A 19,033-nucleotide genomic window follows, 5' to 3' on the forward strand; every position below is an offset into this window, starting at 1 on the left:
CCGCACAAAAGTCAGCGCATTATTTGCATTGTGGCTGCTAAAACAAACAACAAACAAAGAAACACAGACAGTTGCACAGTGCATCAGTAGCGCCAGCAAGAGGAAGCGGGCAACTGCGGTAATAGCGCAGGCACACGAAATTTAGCGAAGTCCTCAACCATCTATGTGATCCTTCTGCCAGAAAAATATGAAACACATATGGCGCTGCAAGCAGTAAGAAGGCGTCGCTCCTAAGCAACGACAGATGGGCATTCCCACTATTTAGCACTGGTAGCGTCAGGCTAATCACCTACCCTGTCAGAAATCAAAATAGATTAACGAAACCAACGCAAAACTGAGTCTTGTCGAGGCCCTATGCTCCCGAGAGGAGTGAACAAGGAAAACCCAAAAAAAAATAAAAATGATAAATCAAAGAAGTGAATTACATCACATCCGTGTATTACAACTTTTTGCTCAGAACTTGGCTTGCCGCAGCAACATTAATTGCTGAGATACAAGTCTACTGTATCGGTTACTAAATTACTGAAATCATAGATTTTTATTTATTTTTACCAAGAGAGACCTTTAGTCAAGGAGAAAATTATAAATTGAAGATTTATCCATACGAGTAATTTCTCAAGCTGTCTTAAAACTCTTTCTTTCCGCACCAGTTTTAAAATATTTCAATAATTTGGTATAATTTTTTCAAATTTGGCTTTCAAATGAGGTGACAACCTTCTTCAAAAATGTATTTAAGCGAAAATCTTTTTAAACCTCTTCCGTTTGACACCCATATTGAGATACGTGTGTATGTATTTCGATTAACTGATGCATTAAATTAAATTTCACCTATGTAACCTAAAATATATTCCAAATGTTAGTCAGAGGTATAAGCGATACGTGTGCCAAATTGCATCTAAATCCGTATAACCGTTAAGGATACAAGAGAAATCTCTCATGTTGTCGGTTTCTCATTTCATCAAATTTCGAACCACCCTGTACCGCTAGATCGAGTTCTAATAATACGTTCACATATAAGTAGATTATCTACTTTTTCGTGCTTAACTCCCAATCCGTAATTAAAAAGCGAGATTACCCATACAAAATATCTCTCCCGAAATCTAAGATTATAAAATAATCCTAGGTTATTACTATATTTTTTTACATACAACCCTGTGTTATCGGTAATTATTTTAAAGAATTTAAAGAGAAACGTCAAAGGAAAAACTAAATAAAATGGACGCCGGCAAAGAAAGCAGGTCTGTAAATATAGTTCTAATACAATTTTTGTTAAATATTATTAATTAAGGATTCATTTTACAGAAAAAAGCGTGTGTCCATAAACGTTTTGTCCTTTTATTACTTATTATAAAATGTAATTTCGAATTTCGCATGCGTGTTGCTGCCTTAATTTTTTGAAACCTCAGTAAACGTCGTTTACGGATTTCCTCCAACTGTTTATTAGTGCCGATTTACAAACGGAGACATCTGGAAGGGAGACACTGGAAATTCTCTTTTCGTGCTTCATTCGCGGTCACACGGCCTAAATTGTTTTAGGCAACTTTTTGACGTTTACTACTTTAGCATCTTCTGTTTCGGATATATTCTACAACCCGCTAACTTGTAAAGCGGAGAACGTTCGTCAACAGTTTCTTAAATATTTCAATGAAGAATGCGAACTGATTTTTAATCATTTGTTGGTTTTTTTTATTTACATATATATAAAAATTTGTGTACTTGAATAAAAAAAATTTAATTAAAAATACTTATATAAATAATTAATTTAAAATTAACTTGAGTATCTAGAATTGGGGGGAAAAATTAGAATTCAACATAAACATGTTCCATAACTTTTTTAAATTATACCTACATACTTTACTGGCAAAAATAATCCTCAATTTCCCAAGCAGCGCTCTGATGTTTGTTATCGTTGATTTCTTCCGTTTGATTGAAACCAACACAGAACTCAGAACTTTCTCCCACAAAAAACAGAAAAGGAATGAAGCAACTGTCAAAAATTCCAATACGGGAGACAAATTCCTTCTCTCTTTCGCGACTGTACTTCTCTCCCGAGCAAAATGTTTTCCTTCCAAATGTTTCCCTGTGTAAATGGGCACGTACTAACAGCCCATTGTGCAATTAAATTTGCTATTCCTTCTCCTTGTATTTTCTTCATACCGTAAATAATAATTAAACAAATCAAAACTCCAAAACAGTCCACCAAATCAATTTCTTTGAAGAAAAACCTTCCAAAACACTATTGACAGCTGATTATCAATTTTGCAAGTAACCTGCCATATGTGAACGGGTAGATTAATTTTGTGGATTTATTGGTAATTGCTGCATATGTGAACGTACTTTAACTGATGACATTCACAAAAAATTATTGTCATAAATATTATATTATATAAGGCCTCTTCTATTAGCCACTTCATTGCTCTCTATCTCCCTGCACGGCTCACTTGACGAAAAATTTGCATGTGAAAGCAACAACAAAGTTATCGAACAAGAGGGTATGGTTATACCTGATAAAACTGGTACAACTCACTATTGTAAAAACAAATGGAGTTTTACGCAACTCTATTCCAGCGCTGCCAATATACATTTATTTATTTACCATCCAGACACCTCATCTGTTCGCCACTTGATAACACTTGGCGAGAAGAATAGGCCTATAGATAAGCTAAAACAAATACGAATAAAAGGCATATAGGCGCTATTTCAAAATGAAAAATGTTTGCGAGGCGGAAAAAGGCGGAGAAAATATTACTTTCCCCTAGCAATAAAGGGTTCAAATATCCATAAACCATAAACAAATTTTAGGAAGTTGTAGGAGTTTTTTTTTGTATCTCTAAATTTTTCCAATTTTGGAGTTTTAGCATATTATTTAATATTTCTTTATTTTATTTTTCGGATTTATTTGATATTAAAAAAAAAGTGATCTTAATTTTTTTCATGAAACATATATTTTTGGATTCATTATAATTATCTTTATAAAGGTTCAGCGGTCCATCTCGTTAAGGTTAAAAATATATTTTTAACAAAATTTTACCACAATTATTATTATACGCCATGGCTCAAAGTGGAATGGTGTGTACAAATTACTTGTGATTTGAGAAGATGTGTAAGGGTTAAGGTCTATTTTATCACAAATTATCTTATATGAAATTTTAGCTTTCAAATGATACCAAAAATTCCACGCTCAGAGCACTGTGCGCCGTTTGTAAACAAAAACCAGCTGACGGCTATGACGAAATACTCTCAATTAATGTTTGCGTTTGTTTGTGTTTTGTTGAAGGTCAAGTAAATATTGCAAAAACTACTCAAATAAGTGCTTTAAATAAGAAATAAATAAATAACTTGCACGTACACTTTTATTAGATGTTTGGTCGAGGTCCTCCTCCTATTTGTGACGTGCGTCTTGATGTTGTTCCACAAATGGAGGGACCTACAGTTTTAAGCTGACTCCGAAGAGCAAATGGCCTTTATGAGGAGCTTTTTCATGGCAGAAGTACTTACACTCGGATATTTTCCATTGCCTGCCAAGGGGCGACCGCTATTAGAAAAACCTTTTTTCTATCTTAGCTTTTTTTAAATGTATAAAATATTTTCATTATACGTGCATTCAGTGCTCTACGAGTATAATTTAAATCTGGACACAGTCGCTCGGCTGCAGTGCTAAGAATGATGGACAAAATTCGCTCTGCATTCGATTACACATTAATAACCATTTTAGTGCTCTTAGATTTCTCTAGAGATTTTGATGCTGTCAATCGTAATATCTTACTTTTAAACGTTCATTAAACTAATGAAGCGCTGCCTTTCGAATAGACTGCAACAAGTCCACTGTGGGAATGTTTTCTCTAATCACATGACAACACAGCATTGGCATACCTCAATAATTTATATTGGGACCCTTGTTGTTGTTGTTGCAGCAGCATAAACATTCCCTATACTTACATACGGGGAATGCTGCTGGAGTGACAGTCCTTGGCCGGATATAAATCCGGATCATTTCCGTAACGTAAAACCGACTGTCGTGGAAACATTATTGGGGCCCTATTCTCTACTGCTGTCATTAATGCCATATGTAGCTCACTGCTGCCACAGTACCGCTATGCACATTAATACTGATGATACGCCAAAACCTGTGGGCTTTGGTGCGGACTTTGATATTTCCAGATTGAACGATGATCTTAAAAGAATATCAATTTGGGCCAAAACGAACTTCCTTTATTTAAACCCAGCCAAAACGCAGGTATTACCTGTATTTCTTGATGCCATCTATCTTAATGATTTGTCACTAATTATTCTGGAAGGCACGGAAAAAAATTTCTGTCAGCAGTAACTAAAATGAAATTAGTTTTTCAGCCTTCTTCCCACATTAGCGTCACATTCGGCATTCCCATGGCAGCCGGTTCTACGTTACCGGAATGGGCTGCCGCCCCAGTACACTAGCCCTGTCTAGTGTATCGTATATCACCCTACCTCTTACGTCACAGGAGCAAACTCTCGCAGCAATCCTGCTCCAAATACTTCTCCTCAGGGCTGGAGTCGAATCCAACCCTGGGCCAGAAGTATTCTGCTGCGTCTGCCATAAACGGCTTCACCCGAACTCCACCTCGGTTAGGTGCAATAAGTGCAACGGGTGGAGCCACCTTAAGACCTGTTCAGGCCTTAAGTCGCACAGGGAGTGGTCCACACGGTATGTGGCCACGTGTTGCTCCCGCCAGCAGGCGTCTGATGCCTCCGCCAACCGCCACCACAACCCACACCTCCACGGTGAGGAGCCTATCGGAGCAACAAAACTCCCCTTCAACCCCTCCCATCCCTTCCTGCTCCAACCCCAGTGCGGGGACAAACCAGCAGCTCCTGGTCCCCCGTACAGTCTGTTCCGTGTGTCAGACCGTAATATCTCGGAATCTGGTATCAGTCCAATGCAATTCCTGCAATGGCTAGTGCCATTTTCGGAGATGTTCCGGCCTGCGCACCACCCGTGAGTGGACAACTACCTACGTTGCCCCCTGCTGCAGAGCTCTGCATCCACTACTGCCCCCGGAGGCGCGGCCGCCCACCACCATCAGGCCGCAACAACCACAGTGGATTGTGCAGCAGGTCCAACGTAGACAACCCCACGCGTCCCTCACCCCCCGGATTACACAGACCTCACCGAGAAGCTTCAAGCTTCTCCAGTTTAACTGCAACGGACTTACGAGTAAGGTCGACGAGATAGTTGACTTTATGAGCCGGCACAGTATTAAAATAGCTGCGGTCCAAGAAACAAAGTTGCGCGCTAGGTCATCTCTGATCACCAGGAATGGCTATAACGTGCACAGACACGATCGCGAGCGAGACAATGGTGGTGGCCTAGCGTTTATAGTCCACCACACAGTGCAGTATCGTCTCATCGATGAAGGAACCGACCGCAGGGACAGCACCTTAGAATGTCAAGGCATAGCTGTCCGGTCAGGCGATTCCGAGCTCGAAATATTTAACGTATATATACCCCCTGTCATTTGCTGCCCGGCAGGATATCACCCTGATATAGGTGCGCTCATCAGAGGTGAAAACCGATTGGTTGTAGGTGACTTTAATGCGCATCACGATCTTTGGCATTCAAGCCTGCCAAATGATCGTAGGGGACAGCAATTGGCATAGCAGATAGAAGACTCGACATTCAGCACTGTGAACGACGACGCCCCCACCAGGGTAGTGGGCAATTGTAGCAGCTCGCCTGACCTAACAATAGCTAGCGCGGGTCTGATAAATAGCATAACGTGGCGACCTATGCTATCGCTTGCATCAGACCACTTGCCCATTATCGTTTCGATTGAGAGACCTGCCGACTTCGTTTCCGCGAATCACCGGTCCTATTTTAACTTTAAAAAAGCTAATTGGGCCAGCTTCACGGAATTCACCGAGGACACCTTCGCCGCTCTTCCCATCCCCACTGATGTGCGCGTGGGCGAACGCGCATTCCGCAAGGTGCTCACATCTGCTGCGGCTCGCTTCATTCCAGCTGGAAGTTATAAGGACATCCCAGCCGAAGCAGCCAGTTTAGCAAATGAGCGTGACCACCTACGCCAGGCCGATCCCGGGGATCCCCGCATAAGGGATCTCAATTTGGAGATCCGGCAACTGGTAAATCAACATAAGCGGACTAAATGGGCTGAGCACCTGAAGACCTGTAACCTCACATCCGGGGTGAGTAAGCTCTGGTCCACCGTTAGGTCCCTGTCAAACCCGACGAAGCACAACGACAAGGTGGCTATCACCTTCAACGGTTATACTTCGTCGGACCCGAAGAGATGCGCGAGCCATTTTAGCCGGCAGTTCATACTGCATCCTCCAGGCGACAGAACCAAACGTCGTGTTACCAGAAGGCTGCACAAACTGACGAACGACAGTGCGCCACTTACTTTCTCCGGTGATGAGGTTCAGGGGGCCATCAACAAGTCGAAATCATCGAAAGCCATTGGCCCTGACGGATTAAACGCGCCGATGCTGAAGCATCTGGGACCCCTGGGAGTAGGATTCCTCACAAGGGTCTTCAATTTGTCCCTGGCCACTCTCATCATCCCTGACAAGTGGAAAGCAGGGAGAGTGGTCCCACTACTGAAACCTGGGAAACCCGCCAACCAAGGGGAGTCTTATCGGCCGATAACTCTCCTTTCCCCAGTAGTGAAGACACTTGAAGCCCTCCTACTCCCACTCTACACGACACACCTGGCCCCAGCGCCACATCAGCACGGATTCCGACGAGTGCACAGCACCACCACTGCACTCACCGCCATAAACGCCCAGATAAATCGCGGGCTTAACCAAAACCGCCCCTGCAAGGGGACTGTCCTAGTAGCGTTGGACCTAAAGAAAGCTTTCGATACAGTCAGCCATTCCACGCTACTAGATGATATTTATCAGTCGACACTCCCGCCAGGGCTGAAGAGGTGGTCCGCGAACTACCTGAGCGGTCGGCACTCGTCAGTGATTTTTCGAGATCAAGTATCAAAGCAGAGGAAGATTAAGCAAGGTGTACCGCAGGGTGGTGTCCTTTCACCCTTGCTTTTTAACTTCTACATCTCGAAGCTCCCCCAACCACCAGCGGGAGTTTCCCTGATCTCATACGCTGACGACTGCACGATAATGGCGTCGGGCAATGACATCGATGGCCTGTGTTTCAAAGTGAACAACTACCTCACCAACCTTTCTCGCTTTTTCACTGCGAGGAATCTCCAACTTTCCCCCACCAAGTCCACGGCAACCCTTTTCACCACCTGGACAAAGGAGGGCAAGCTGTCCCTTAAGGTAAAAGTCGACGACACACCAATTCCGACTGTAAATAACCCCAAGTTTTTGGGTGTAGCCTTTGACAACTTGCTCTCCTTCTCTGCGCATACCACCGCAATTGCCACAAAAGTCCAAAATCGCAACAAGGTCCTCAAATCGCTGGCCGGCAGCACTTGGGGCAAAGACAAAGAACTGTTGCTTTCGACATTTAAGGCAATAGGCCGGCCGGTTCTAAACTATGCTGCGCCTGTGGACAAAGCTACAGACATGTCAAAATACCGCCATTCGGACAGCGACCGGGTGCCTCCTGATGTCACCCATCCAACATCTTCACAACGAGGCACAAATGCTCCCTGTAGCGGAGCACAACAAACTGCTCAGCAAGCAGTTCCTGCTGGGATGTTACCGCAGGTTTCACCCCTGCAGACACCTGCTTGAGCCTGAGCCGCCTCCCAGGCACGTCAGGAAACACCTCCTAGACTACGCTGACGAACTCCAGGACAAAACTGACCGAAACCTACTGGACCGGACAGTATTTAGACAGTCAATAAACGACATTCACCGGGAGACCGTTACCACCTTCACGAACTCCCGTACTGTGCATGCCGTAATCGGAGTCCAACCACCACCTATCGCAGATGAAGAGCTCCAGCTTCCCCGTGAGACTCGTGTAACATTGGCACAATTACGTTCTAGATATTGTAGCAGGTTAAACTCCTACATATCCAGAATCGACCCCGACATACCAAACACATGTCCGGCATGTGAAGGTACCCCGCACGACACTAACCACCTCTTCACATGCCCCCTCAAACCGACTCATCTAACCCCCCTCTCCCTCTGGACCCAACCTGTCGAAACAGCATGTTTCCTGGGCCTACCCTTAGATGAGCTAGACGAAGACGACCGATGATATACTTACACTGACAGGACTACCTATGCTGTTAAAACAACAACAATAAGAATGTGTGCTGGAATCTCTGCGCACTGGACGCAGAAATGACAGGACTCAATCCCGTGCAGATGACTACGAAATCTGCAGTGGCTTGTGATAATGTCCGTGAGCATTATCAGTTTGTCCTGCATCTCTTTTGATTATATCTCCTCCGTAAGGGCTTCGCCTGGCGCAACCTCTGGTTTGGTGCTCAGCTCTTCTCTCCCAAGCTTCTCCTTGATGATGTTACTTCATTCCCAGTTATACCCTCTGTGATGGGGCCCATATGAGCCGGATGCGATTGTGAATGCCTAGCGAATTCAATTACTCGATGCAATCAAGGGCTAATGAGGAATTAACCACAAAGGATGGCAGCGCATTGAATGCCGCCTGACTGTCGTTCGGAATGGCAATTCGTTCATTCTGGAGGTCTCTGCCAAGTCTTTACTCTGCTCTTTTAGTATTTACAGAAATATCGCATTTTTCGATTTCTTTAACTTTATCACTACAGGAAATGTAAGCAGATATCGCTCCCTCTCTTCAATCCGTTGGGTTGTTATAGCACTAGTGCTCACGAATACAATGAGTGATCAGTTGGAGCTAAGATTTGTAACTCCACTAATAAATGTTTAGATCATCCCTACAACCCACTTTTAATAGATGGATATTCTTACTTACAAACATATACATACATATAAACACTCTTCACCACATAGTCCACGGAGGAGGAAAGAAGTGTAAACCGTTATCTCTATGTACAACAGTCATTTAGAAAGTTTACAGCTCATAATCGCGACTGCAAACGATACTTACTATTTTGTGTGCCCAGACTATTTTTGTTTGTGTAATTAAGTAAAGTTGACGAAAAGCCTGTTGTAAATATCTTTTAACAGATTATAATACTATTGTACAATTTTTTTTTTTCTAAATTTACACAAATGTTTTAACCTTTATTGCTGTTGAAATCATCGAATGCCAATTTGTGAGTACAAACACAAGTGTTGAGGCAGAATAATAAATAATACTTTCAAAATAAAGAAAAAAAACTAACCACTACAGCATTCAATAAACTTAATTAATTTTTAAGCATACATATTTTACATAAAACGGGTGTGCCATCTGTTATGTCGGTATGCAAGCATTGAATAACTTTGGCATTTATCCAAAACCTAGTCTAAATAAATTGTAAAGGACCAAATTAAATAAAAAAGGTACCGCATATATAGAAATCGGTTTGTTTTTAAATTTATAAATTAAATTCACATACCGACATGAAAGAAAGCATACCCTGTATATTTTTCAATTCAATTACGATGCACTTAACTAAAATGCATCGCCTATATTCAGATGGCCACAACGTGTGCACTTTTTGCACCTGCTTACACATTAGAACTGCTTTGCATTTTACTTGAAATCGAATGGTGGCGCATCACGACATGTATATGGCCCCATCGGAGCTATTATTACTTGTATCGACAAGTTATTGCGCTCAGGCCCTATCAGATGCGGGCTCAGTTTAATGGAAGATAAAGCCAGCTCATCGTAGGGTATAAGGTTGTCCACATTTAAAACGCGCACTTTATTCGAAAAATATTCGGTACGCTCGTGAACGGTAAGAATATGATCGATTTTATTCTGCACGCCAGTGATCAGTACAGCTACCTATGAGCCGAACGAGATGGAGTGAAATGAGAAATTAGAAGTAGATTAGTTTTGGTTAAAAATTGCATCATTTGGTAATTACCTTGAAACGTTCTTCATAGAGCTGCGGATACTTGCAAGTCGCACGTAGACGTACAGTTTTCAGCGAGAACTCGGGCACGTCCTCACCCCAAATGATTTTCGCCTTGTTGTATTTGACGCCGCGTGGAAAAAATTCAATCTCCCAAGTAATAGTATGGTCTGAAGAATGAAATCAAAGAGTTGAATAAGTGGCATCGGAACAAATTAAGAGATGCATGTGAGATGCATTTATTTCTTCTATGAATACAAAAACAAAAATTAAAAACCTTTTTTTTACGAATAAAATCTGGTGTCGCCTAAACACAACCTCTTCAGCAAAGCTCCAATAAAAATCGCTAGCATAAATAATACGACTGCGCGTGCGCTAAAAGACTCGGTACATTGATAAACAGAAACCACCTATTGCCTACCTAGAGTCAACTTGCCAGGGCAAACCCGTAATACTGATGCATTTAAAATTGTGATGTTATAGCAGGTTACACTCATATGCACACTAATTAGATCTTTCTAACGATATTCGGATAGACAGATAGGACCCGGATTTATATACGGACAAGCACTGCCGCTTCAATTGTGTACAAATAAAGAACTGGAAAACCACTTAAAACCGCAATTCGGATAGTTAGTTATTAAAATTTTGATTTAAAAATGTTATATGGTGCAGCACGTCTATTGTTGCTGTGTAACGGCCCTGCAGTATTATAAACCAAGTCTAAGCAGATTCGTTGTTGTTGTTGCCGTTGTTGTAGCGCTTACTGAACCGTGTCAGTGCTGTAGTTACCGATCGTCTTCGCCCAACTCATCTAACGGTAGACCCAGGAAACGTGCTGTTTCGACAGATTGGGTCCAAAGGGACAGGGGGGTTAGGTGAGTAAGGGCTCGTTTGAACTTCAATCACAACCGCAGTGTTGCATGATTTGCGAAAGCATCACGTTCGAAGTGTCAACAATTCGGCAAATGTTGCGCGCGAATACAAATAAATCGGCATCAAAAAATTTTTTTTTGCCGAACATCAGAAAAGTATTAGTTGAGCAATTGCAACAGTGTTGCAAATTGTCATCAGTGCAGCGGTATTGCTGCTTTTATTACGTGCCTCGAAACAAGGTCTGGACATATGTTGGGTATATCGCAGTCGATTCTGGATAGGTAGGAATTTAGTCTGATATAGTATTCAGAACGCAATTGGGCCAAAGTTGCGCGGGTCTCTCGGAATAGCTGATGCTCTTTGTCTGCCGATGACGGCATTCAGAGGTCTATAGTTTAGGAAGGTGGTAAGTGTATCCCTTATGAATGTCGTTTAGTGTCAGTTTGTACACTGTCCGGCCCAGTAATTATAAGTGCGTATTGTCTTGGATCTCTGTAGAATAGTTGAAGAGATTCCCCGAGTCGTGCCTGTGAGGCTGCTCAGGTTCTAGCATGTGTCTGAAGGGATGATAACGCGGTAGCACTGAAGCAAAAACTACTTGCTGAGAGTTTTATTGTGCTCCTCGTTGTGTAGATGTTGCAGATGGAACATCAAAAGACTGTCCTGATTGCAGTATTTTGACATGTCTGAAGCTTTGTCCACTGCGAATCACTAACGCTAGACGAAAAGACAGCCACTACATAATGCACAACCGGCCCGCCAATTGCTTTAAATGTCGCCAGCAATATTCCTTTGTCCTTGTCCCAAGTACTGCCGGCAAGCGATTTGAGGGCCTTGTTGCGGTTTTTGACCTTAGTAGGAATTGCGTTTGAGTGCACAGAAAAGGAGAACAAACTAGCGAATGCGACGCCCAAAATGTTTAGGGTTGTTTACTGTCGGTATCGGTGTGTCACCGACTTTGACCTTTAGCTGTAGTTTGACCTCCTTCGTCCAGGTGGTAAAGCGAGTCGCGGTGGATTGAGAATCGTCTTATCTTGCGTCTTTAACTAAGAAATTTAACAGTTGATCCAAGAAATTTATTAATTTGATTCGCATCAAAAATACCAAAAACATCAGTTTATAACATTTTCGTGGTGAGATGGAAACCTTTGGCGGTTTTACTACAGAGAAATGTTTCTTACATTCAAAACGTTATTTTTATTTTGAAACGCACCGTGGAGTTGGCATTTTTTAAATTGAAAATCAGATTAACTGATAATCTGAGATCACAAAAATACCTTCTCACAAGTCTGGGTGTAAAGCACTTACCATCTTCGGTTTCAGCAATATTCCGTTGCGAAAAGAAGCACGTCACATAATTTGTATATTTTTCGATTTGATCAAACTCTTTCACATATATGCTGACACTCCACGTGTCATTGGAGTAAAGACGCGGTGTAAATTGTAGCATGCCCTCTGGTGAGTATCGCACCTCACGTACACGTTCTTCCTGACCTGACTGATAGCTCATGCCTGTGGAAGTAATAAAATATTATATTTATTTCAATGAAATATGTACGTATATGTATTTCTATATTACTCCACTTGCCTATTGCCATACGCAGCACGATATACTCTTTGTGGTATTCCAACAGTGGAAAGAGCAACAAGTGCGCCAACTCACGCGGCGTCATCATTGCGAATCGTATGTGCACAACAGTTTGCTCGACCAATTGCAAAAATGCTGAATTTTTTTCTTCTAATGTCAGTATGTCGTCATTGTCAAATACTTCTTTCCGGTGCAAAAGCCAACGTTGCAATATGCCAAACAATTGATACTCACTGGTCACCACAATATCATTTTGTTGCAGTAATAGCACCATAATTGCGGTATCCAATTCGACAAAGTCTTTCGATTCGCTCACCATTTCTAAATTCCACTTTAAAAAACGTTTTAATGTTTCGGTGAGCTCTTTATGATAAGGGCTAAAAGCAATTGTATACTGTAACCATGATACAAGGTAGCCTTGGGTTGCGGCCTTAGCAATATGTTTCATCATGTAGTCAACACATAACTCTACGAGATCCTGCAAGTGTATGAACGTTTTTAAAGGATTATTGAAAGAAATAGTTACTTCTCATTTTCGTCCTCACCTTGACATTGTATTTGTCTGCTAACGCCAACATTGGCATGACCGTCTGTAGCGAGATTTTTATTTGGCCCACATACAAATATTTTAGAAATTGCGGAAATACTGCAGTACAACACGGTTCTTCGACCAGTTCGATAACATGCTTGCGGCACTCATTCCACTGTGGATTCATAAGCATCACTTGGAACACCTCGCTACTTGCGCAAAGTATTACACGGTGTGCTGGATACTGTTCATTACCCACTACCAAAATGATGTCTGACATTAGCTGCTCTGCATACAGATTGGCAATCTTTTCCAATACACTTTGCGAGTTATTCATCTGTTGTAAATGGAACCAGAAAATTCGATTACAAAGTTGCTTGATTTGGTTTCTTCTTGTACATACCACACTCGAGTCCTGACTAAGCTCCTCGCTTTCTTCCATTTGTATTGTTGTGATGTCCCGTTTACTTTCTTTGCTATTTTTGTCTCCTTCGCCACCAAGTTCCACGGAATCGTCTTCCATCATGAGGCAGTTCTGCAAGGCGCCGAATTCTCTGCAACACTGTTTTGTAAGCACACGTAGACGAGCACTTTCCAATTATATTTAATTTTCTGAATATGTATGATGTTTTATATAAATAAATTTTATTGCATTCAACTAATTTTGTAACAAAACTTATCGTTCGTCGTTCAATACATAAAAGAAAACGCGAATAATGAACCGAACAGGGAGTAAAAACAAAACAAAAAGTTAACATGCAGTGTTACCATTTCCTACATATTCTCGACTTTTAATCGTAGTATAAGCACATTGACAACGGCAACGACAGACGACAGACCACATGAAGAAAATGCAGAAGGTTTAGCAAACATTATACCGTTAAGTAGATCTCAGGGATTTTTACAGAAACAGCTGATTTACTTACGTAACAGGTGAAGTGAGAGCAATTTGTTTAGTTAGAACACGGCAAAAACTTATATCGATGATATACGAAAAATTGAAGGCACCCAATACTCATGTGATTGGAAGGCTAAATGTGGTCAATTAACCTCAAATGTTTGAAAATATTTAAAAAGCTGACTTTATCTATAGATTTACACTATGCTCTGGAGACAATTAAAAGTACGTATTAGCTGTCAAAAAAAAGCCACATTTTCATGTTTAGGCGTCCAAATAGTTATAAAGGCAATTCACTTTTATGTAGGCGCCATTAATATCATTTCATACAAATTACTTGTTCTGACGAGAATATTGAAAGAATTTTAAATATATATATGTATATGTATATATTGTATATAATTGGCGCGTACACCCTTTTTGGGTGTTTGGCCGAGCTCCTCCTCCTATTTGTGGGTGTGAGTCTTGATGTTATTCCTCAAATGGAGGGGCCTACAGTTTCAAGCCGACTCCGAACGGCAGATACTTTTATGAGGAGGTTTTTCATGGCAGAAATACACTCGGAGGTTTGCCATTGCCTGTCGAGGGGCGACCGCTATTAGAAAAATGTTTTTCTTAATTTTGGTGTTTCACCGAGATTCGAACCTACGATCTCTCTGTGAATTCCGAATGGTAGACACACACCAACCCATTCGGCTGCGGCGGCCGGCAAAGAATTTTGAATAGATTAGTAAAAAATCGTGAATGTATTGATATTGTATTTGCAAAATTGTGGCGCGTAAGCATTATCTATGGTGTAAACGTCAAGTAAGACAAGAAATTTTTTCTGTCGTTGCGTCTTCAAAGTGCTTATACTTCATGCTTTTCATATTACTTGCTGTCTTAACATGCTTGAAAATTTCGCTTGCATTCTATTTTAACTTCTCGCAAGTTTTGTTGACTGGGTTCTGAAGCATATACACAAATGCATTGAATTGCTGTCATAAATAACAAAAATACCTATATTGGCGATTTAGAAAATATACTTAAAAAATGGAGATGTATGCAACTAAGTTGCTCGTACTCACTAATCCGAAAAAATACAGCCCTGATGCTTTCAAAGTTTCTTATCAAGCGAATTCCAATTTGAATGTCACTGTGAAATAAAATATTTCCATAAAAATTTTTAGTTGCGGGACATGTTTTCCCAAATCTTTCAAAATAACAAATGGCTTACAAATGAAACGGAATTAAATCAATGAAGTGTGACGCATATTAATACATGAAAGTTATAGAGCTTATTTTTAATATTTGTATATCGTCATACACCAAAGTTTCGCGCCGGTGTATCTATGCACTCTAGCACAACGTGCACAAAAATTTTAAAATGAGCTCGGAATTAGCGCCGAAAAAGCCGCGGCTGTTACTAGAAGATCCCAGATTTCGCATACGCCCTTTGCAGCAGGTAGTGTCTGCCTGCACCGGAGCACTTATAACAGCATGTTTCAGTAAGTTAAAAAAAAATTCTTGTCGGAAATAGCATATTTTAGAATTTCATTGTTGTTGCTCACCCCCTTTTTGCAGTGACACCGTTGGACGTTGTGAAGACACGTTTACAAGCACAACAAACCACCACAAACAAGTGTTTCCTATATTGTAATGGACTTATGGATCATATTTGCCCCTGCGACCCGAACATGCCCAATCAACTGAAGCCTGAAAAGCGTTTGAATGGCACAGTTGTATGTATTTACATAAATAGTTTGTTCTAAATATGTATGTAACTTCAATTAACACGTAATTTTTTGCATGTAGGATGCCTTTGTGAAAATCTCACGCCAAGAGGGTGTCGGTTCGCTGTGGTCTGGACTTAGCCCCACACTTGTGTCTGCGCTCCCATCCACCATCGTTTATTTCGTTGCATATGAACAGTTCAAAATGCATGCGCTTGAGTTTCACTACAAGTATATGGCGGAGGTGAAAGGCTCGCCACGCGGCCGTGAGATACCCTTCCACATACCACTGCTCAGTGGCGTGTCTGCCCGTATTTGTGCAGTGACTTTCGTTAGTCCCATTGAGTTAATTCGCACAAAAATGCAGTCACAGAAAATGAGCTATAGCGAAATGCTATCCACTGTGCGTGTGGTTATGAAAACGCAGGGTTTCTTCGGTTTGTTTCGTGGTCTACCACCAACAATACTGCGAGACGTGCCCTTCTCCGGCATATACTGGACTTGTTATGAGAATATCAAAAGTATGTTCGGTGTACAGGAGCCGACGTTTGGATTTAGCTTTATGGCCGGTGCAATTTCTGGTTCGGTAAGTACAATGAGTTTTTAATGACATGGAATATCTTGCGCTATTCGAAATATAATGCAATGGATATGGACGCATAACAAAAATGTCATTTTACTATTGCATGAATACCAATAATTTACTTTCAATGGAAATAGTTTCTGTTTGTTGTTGTTGTTTTGTTAAACATCGCTGTTTATCTCGTTACTATTGTTGTATAAAAATCTACCTATCTTATCTCTTCGTATGTTTGCAAAAATTCTGTCATGTAATCTTACAGTTGGCCGCCACAATTACTACACCATTCGATGTTGTTAAAACGCACGAACAAATTGAATTTGGAGAAAAGGTGCTTTTTGCAGGTGAGATTTTTATTTGTCAATAATTACAATACCCGATCATTGCTTTCAAACATATTTTAGACAAACCAGCCCCTGAAGTAGGTAATCTAAATATACGACAACGGCTCTTGTCCATTTATCGCATGAATGGAATACGAGGCTTATATGCCGGTCTGGGACCACGATTATTAAAAGTGGCGCCAGCGTGTGCCATTATGATTTCTACTTTTGAATACAGCAAAGCATTCTTTTATCACTATAATGTAGAAAAACACAACGAGATCATGTTATTAAGAAGCCAAAAAGGGAATGGTGCCTAAAAAACAGCGTGATATTACCCATAAGTTCCAGCAAATATAGATTCCAAAGAAGATAATAATAGTTGTTGAAATGCTTCTTTTATTTAATTTTATTACCGAAGGCAAGCGAACATCGGAGATGGTGCATCTGGGATAAAGAGTTTACGATGGTTTACGGTTTGATAGTTCTTTTACCTTCTAATCCTTCTAATATTTGTAAATTTTAACTTTTTTGTTGTTGACCCAAAATGTTTTATTGATAGTTGACATAAGTGACCTAATTATAGTGTACATATGTATGTAAATCATAAATATGAAGAATAGTAGTTAAAATAATTTATGTTTTTGTAACCGACATATCAAAATGCGATGTGAATAAAAAGTTTCACTGGCATTAACTGACAGTAACTGTATACAAAGCCAGTATAAAACAAGCAGCTGCTTTTGATTTCTTTCTTGCTTTGTCAAACTGCCGAAACAGCCTGGATTTATATCCGGCCAAGGTATTCCTCAAAAATGAATTGTATACTTTAGACTTCTAGGGCGGCCGCCGTAGTTGAATGGTATTTTTTTGTAAAACAAGATCAATACACACAACAAATTTGATATTGATATACATTACGCTCAGTCTGGTTTGATTATCAAAAACTTAGTTATGGGTGGCGCTCTAATTTCGGATTCGATAGCCTAAAATTTGCTAAGAAGATCGTATTAAAAGACCGAAATTTTACTTAGAATAGAAGAGAACTAAAAAGAGGCTTTCACTTCGACAGTAATGTCTTTTGCACCCCCTGCTCATCATAATATCTTATATAAACCTAGTTCCCTCAGCAAACTCCCATCCAGGTCTGGTCAGACTTTTCTGTTACATTTATATTATAGGTAACGACTTGAGCTTCCAGGTAGCTTCCTAAAATTTAATTTTCCATCGATTTGTGGATATAACCTTTTAAAAAGAATCCTCGAACAGGACGAAAAAAGGCCAGACCCGGGTATCCAAGGAGGGTTAAGATGGAGCTGTTGTTGTTGATGTTGCTGTTGTTGTAACAGCATAAACATTCTCCACACATACACTGGGAATGCTGCTGAAGTGACAGTCCTTGCTCGGATATAAATCCGGGTCGTTCCGGTTACGTAGAACCGACTGTCGTGGGAACTGGAATGAGCTCAACGTATGTATGTGCTTTTCTTTCACTCAAATTATCTATTTCATGTCTATTTTGCGAAACCGCTCCATTTGAAATTTTTTTAATGCGAAAAATGCAGCCCTGCATGTACATATGTGGAAGCTATTATCCAATGGTAGAACCCAAGGCGAATTCATGAATTCGGTTTATTTGTGGAATTAGAAAGTGTCAAAATTGTTCAAAATAATAACACGTGTAGTTGGAGCTGCATTCCAGACAATTACTAAATATTACAGATAATTTTATAAAATCAATCGATTTTGTAAAATGTCTGAGGAGCAACAGAAAGTCACGTCAGAAGAGGCACCGGAAACAGCACCGGCCTCAGTTGAAGGTAATGAATCAACCGGTGCCACAACAACAAAAACAAAAAATAATACCGCTGCCACAGATATAAAAACATCAAGTGGGTCTAAAAAACCCTTGGCAAAGAAGCAAACAAAAAAGAAAGCAACTGGGGCCCAACAAATACGCGGCTTACCCAAGTCGGGACGTCCATGGAAAACACCAAAGGAAAAGTAAGTTCACCGAAATTTTTACACATTACATTATCTATTACCAAGAAATGTTAAAAGCACGTCCACTGCCTTTCAGGTTCTCTACAATAAAAAAGACCACACATCGCTTATCATTCGAAAAGAAGACGGAGCTGCGTAATCAACTGAGGCACATAAAGGAAATGTCACGCAACATTAAAGAACAACGTAAAGAAGCTGCAGTACAAAAGAATCAGAGACGTATCGAAAATGCAGAACGTCGATTGGCCAATGAACGACGAGCTGAAGTGGTGCAGGTCATCAAGAATACATCGAAATTGAAGCGCATGAAAAAGAAGCAAATGCGTATGATTGAGAAGCGAGATATTAGTCAAGTGAAGGTGGTGTAATTTATTATGAGTGTTGACTGCTGGTAGTGCGTCTGCTTTACAGCTCAAAGCGGGGGGTAGCTTAAGTTTTATAGTAACTAATTTTTTAACAAAAATGTGTTCTAAAATCTGACTTCACAGATTGAAATGCCTTCAAGATATAAAGTAAATTGCATACTTTTAGGCGCCACCCGCCTAGTTCTTGAAATGTTGATTACAATTAAAATAAATACATAGTTGCATA

At 40.6% G+C, this 19,033-nt stretch overlaps 3 protein-coding genes across 3 annotated transcripts; 2 read left to right on the plus strand and 1 right to left on the minus strand.

Moving 5' to 3' along the window:
• Positions 1-9,086: 9,086 nt before the first annotated feature.
• Positions 9,087-13,657, minus strand: LOC128857963 (BTB/POZ domain-containing protein 17). Its single transcript, XM_054093826.1, has 6 exons — positions 13,329-13,657; positions 12,942-13,262; positions 12,397-12,874; positions 12,117-12,320; positions 9,945-10,102; positions 9,087-9,862 (listed from the first exon to the last, which is right to left on the minus strand). The coding sequence occupies exons 1-6, from the start codon at positions 13,449-13,451 to the stop codon at positions 9,605-9,607; spliced, it is 1,542 nt and encodes a 513-aa protein (XP_053949801.1). The 5' UTR covers positions 13,452-13,657; the 3' UTR covers positions 9,087-9,604.
• Positions 13,658-14,917: 1,260 nt separating this feature from the next.
• On the plus strand, positions 14,918-17,171 carry LOC128857964 (probable mitochondrial glutathione transporter SLC25A40). The gene is made up of 5 exons (XM_054093827.1): positions 14,918-15,310; positions 15,387-15,544; positions 15,618-16,121; positions 16,378-16,459; positions 16,520-17,171. The coding sequence occupies exons 1-5, from the start codon at positions 15,190-15,192 to the stop codon at positions 16,756-16,758; spliced, it is 1,104 nt and encodes a 367-aa protein (XP_053949802.1). The 5' UTR covers positions 14,918-15,189; the 3' UTR covers positions 16,759-17,171.
• Positions 17,172-18,071: 900 nt separating this feature from the next.
• LOC128857965 (coiled-coil domain-containing protein 86) lies at positions 18,072-19,033 on the plus strand. The gene is made up of 2 exons (XM_054093828.1): positions 18,072-18,442; positions 18,519-19,033. Exons 1-2 carry the CDS (start codon positions 18,192-18,194, stop codon positions 18,808-18,810), a joined length of 543 nt encoding a protein of 180 aa, XP_053949803.1. The 5' UTR covers positions 18,072-18,191; the 3' UTR covers positions 18,811-19,033.

This window comes from Anastrepha ludens, chromosome 3 (assembly GCF_028408465.1).
Source record: "Anastrepha ludens isolate Willacy chromosome 3, idAnaLude1.1, whole genome shotgun sequence".
Classification (NCBI taxonomy): domain Eukaryota; kingdom Metazoa; phylum Arthropoda; class Insecta; order Diptera; family Tephritidae; genus Anastrepha; species Anastrepha ludens.

Excerpts from the sequence above, each read along its gene's own strand:
- LOC128857963 (XM_054093826.1), bottom strand. The coding sequence starts at position 13,451 with ATGATGGAAGACGATTCCGTGGAACTTGGTGGCGAAGGAGACAAAAAT. Across the intron at positions 12,875-12,941 it reads CAGACAAATACAATGTCAAG|GATCTCGTAGAGTTATGTGT; the intron begins GTGAGGACGAAA and ends ATACACTTGCAG. Across the intron at positions 9,863-9,944 it reads TCTATGAAGAACGTTTCAAG|GTAGCTGTACTGATCACTGG; the intron begins GTAATTACCAAA and ends TTCGGCTCATAG.
- LOC128857964 (XM_054093827.1), top strand. The coding sequence starts at position 15,190 with ATGAGCTCGGAATTAGCGCCGAAAAAGCCGCGGCTGTTACTAGAAGAT. Across the intron at positions 16,122-16,377 it reads CCGGTGCAATTTCTGGTTCG|TTGGCCGCCACAATTACTAC; the intron begins GTAAGTACAATG and ends GTAATCTTACAG. Across the intron at positions 16,460-16,519 it reads AGAAAAGGTGCTTTTTGCAG|ACAAACCAGCCCCTGAAGTA; the intron begins GTGAGATTTTTA and ends AACATATTTTAG.
- LOC128857965 (XM_054093828.1), top strand. The coding sequence starts at position 18,192 with ATGTCTGAGGAGCAACAGAAAGTCACGTCAGAAGAGGCACCGGAAACA. Across the intron at positions 18,443-18,518 it reads TGGAAAACACCAAAGGAAAA|GTTCTCTACAATAAAAAAGA; the intron begins GTAAGTTCACCG and ends ACTGCCTTTCAG.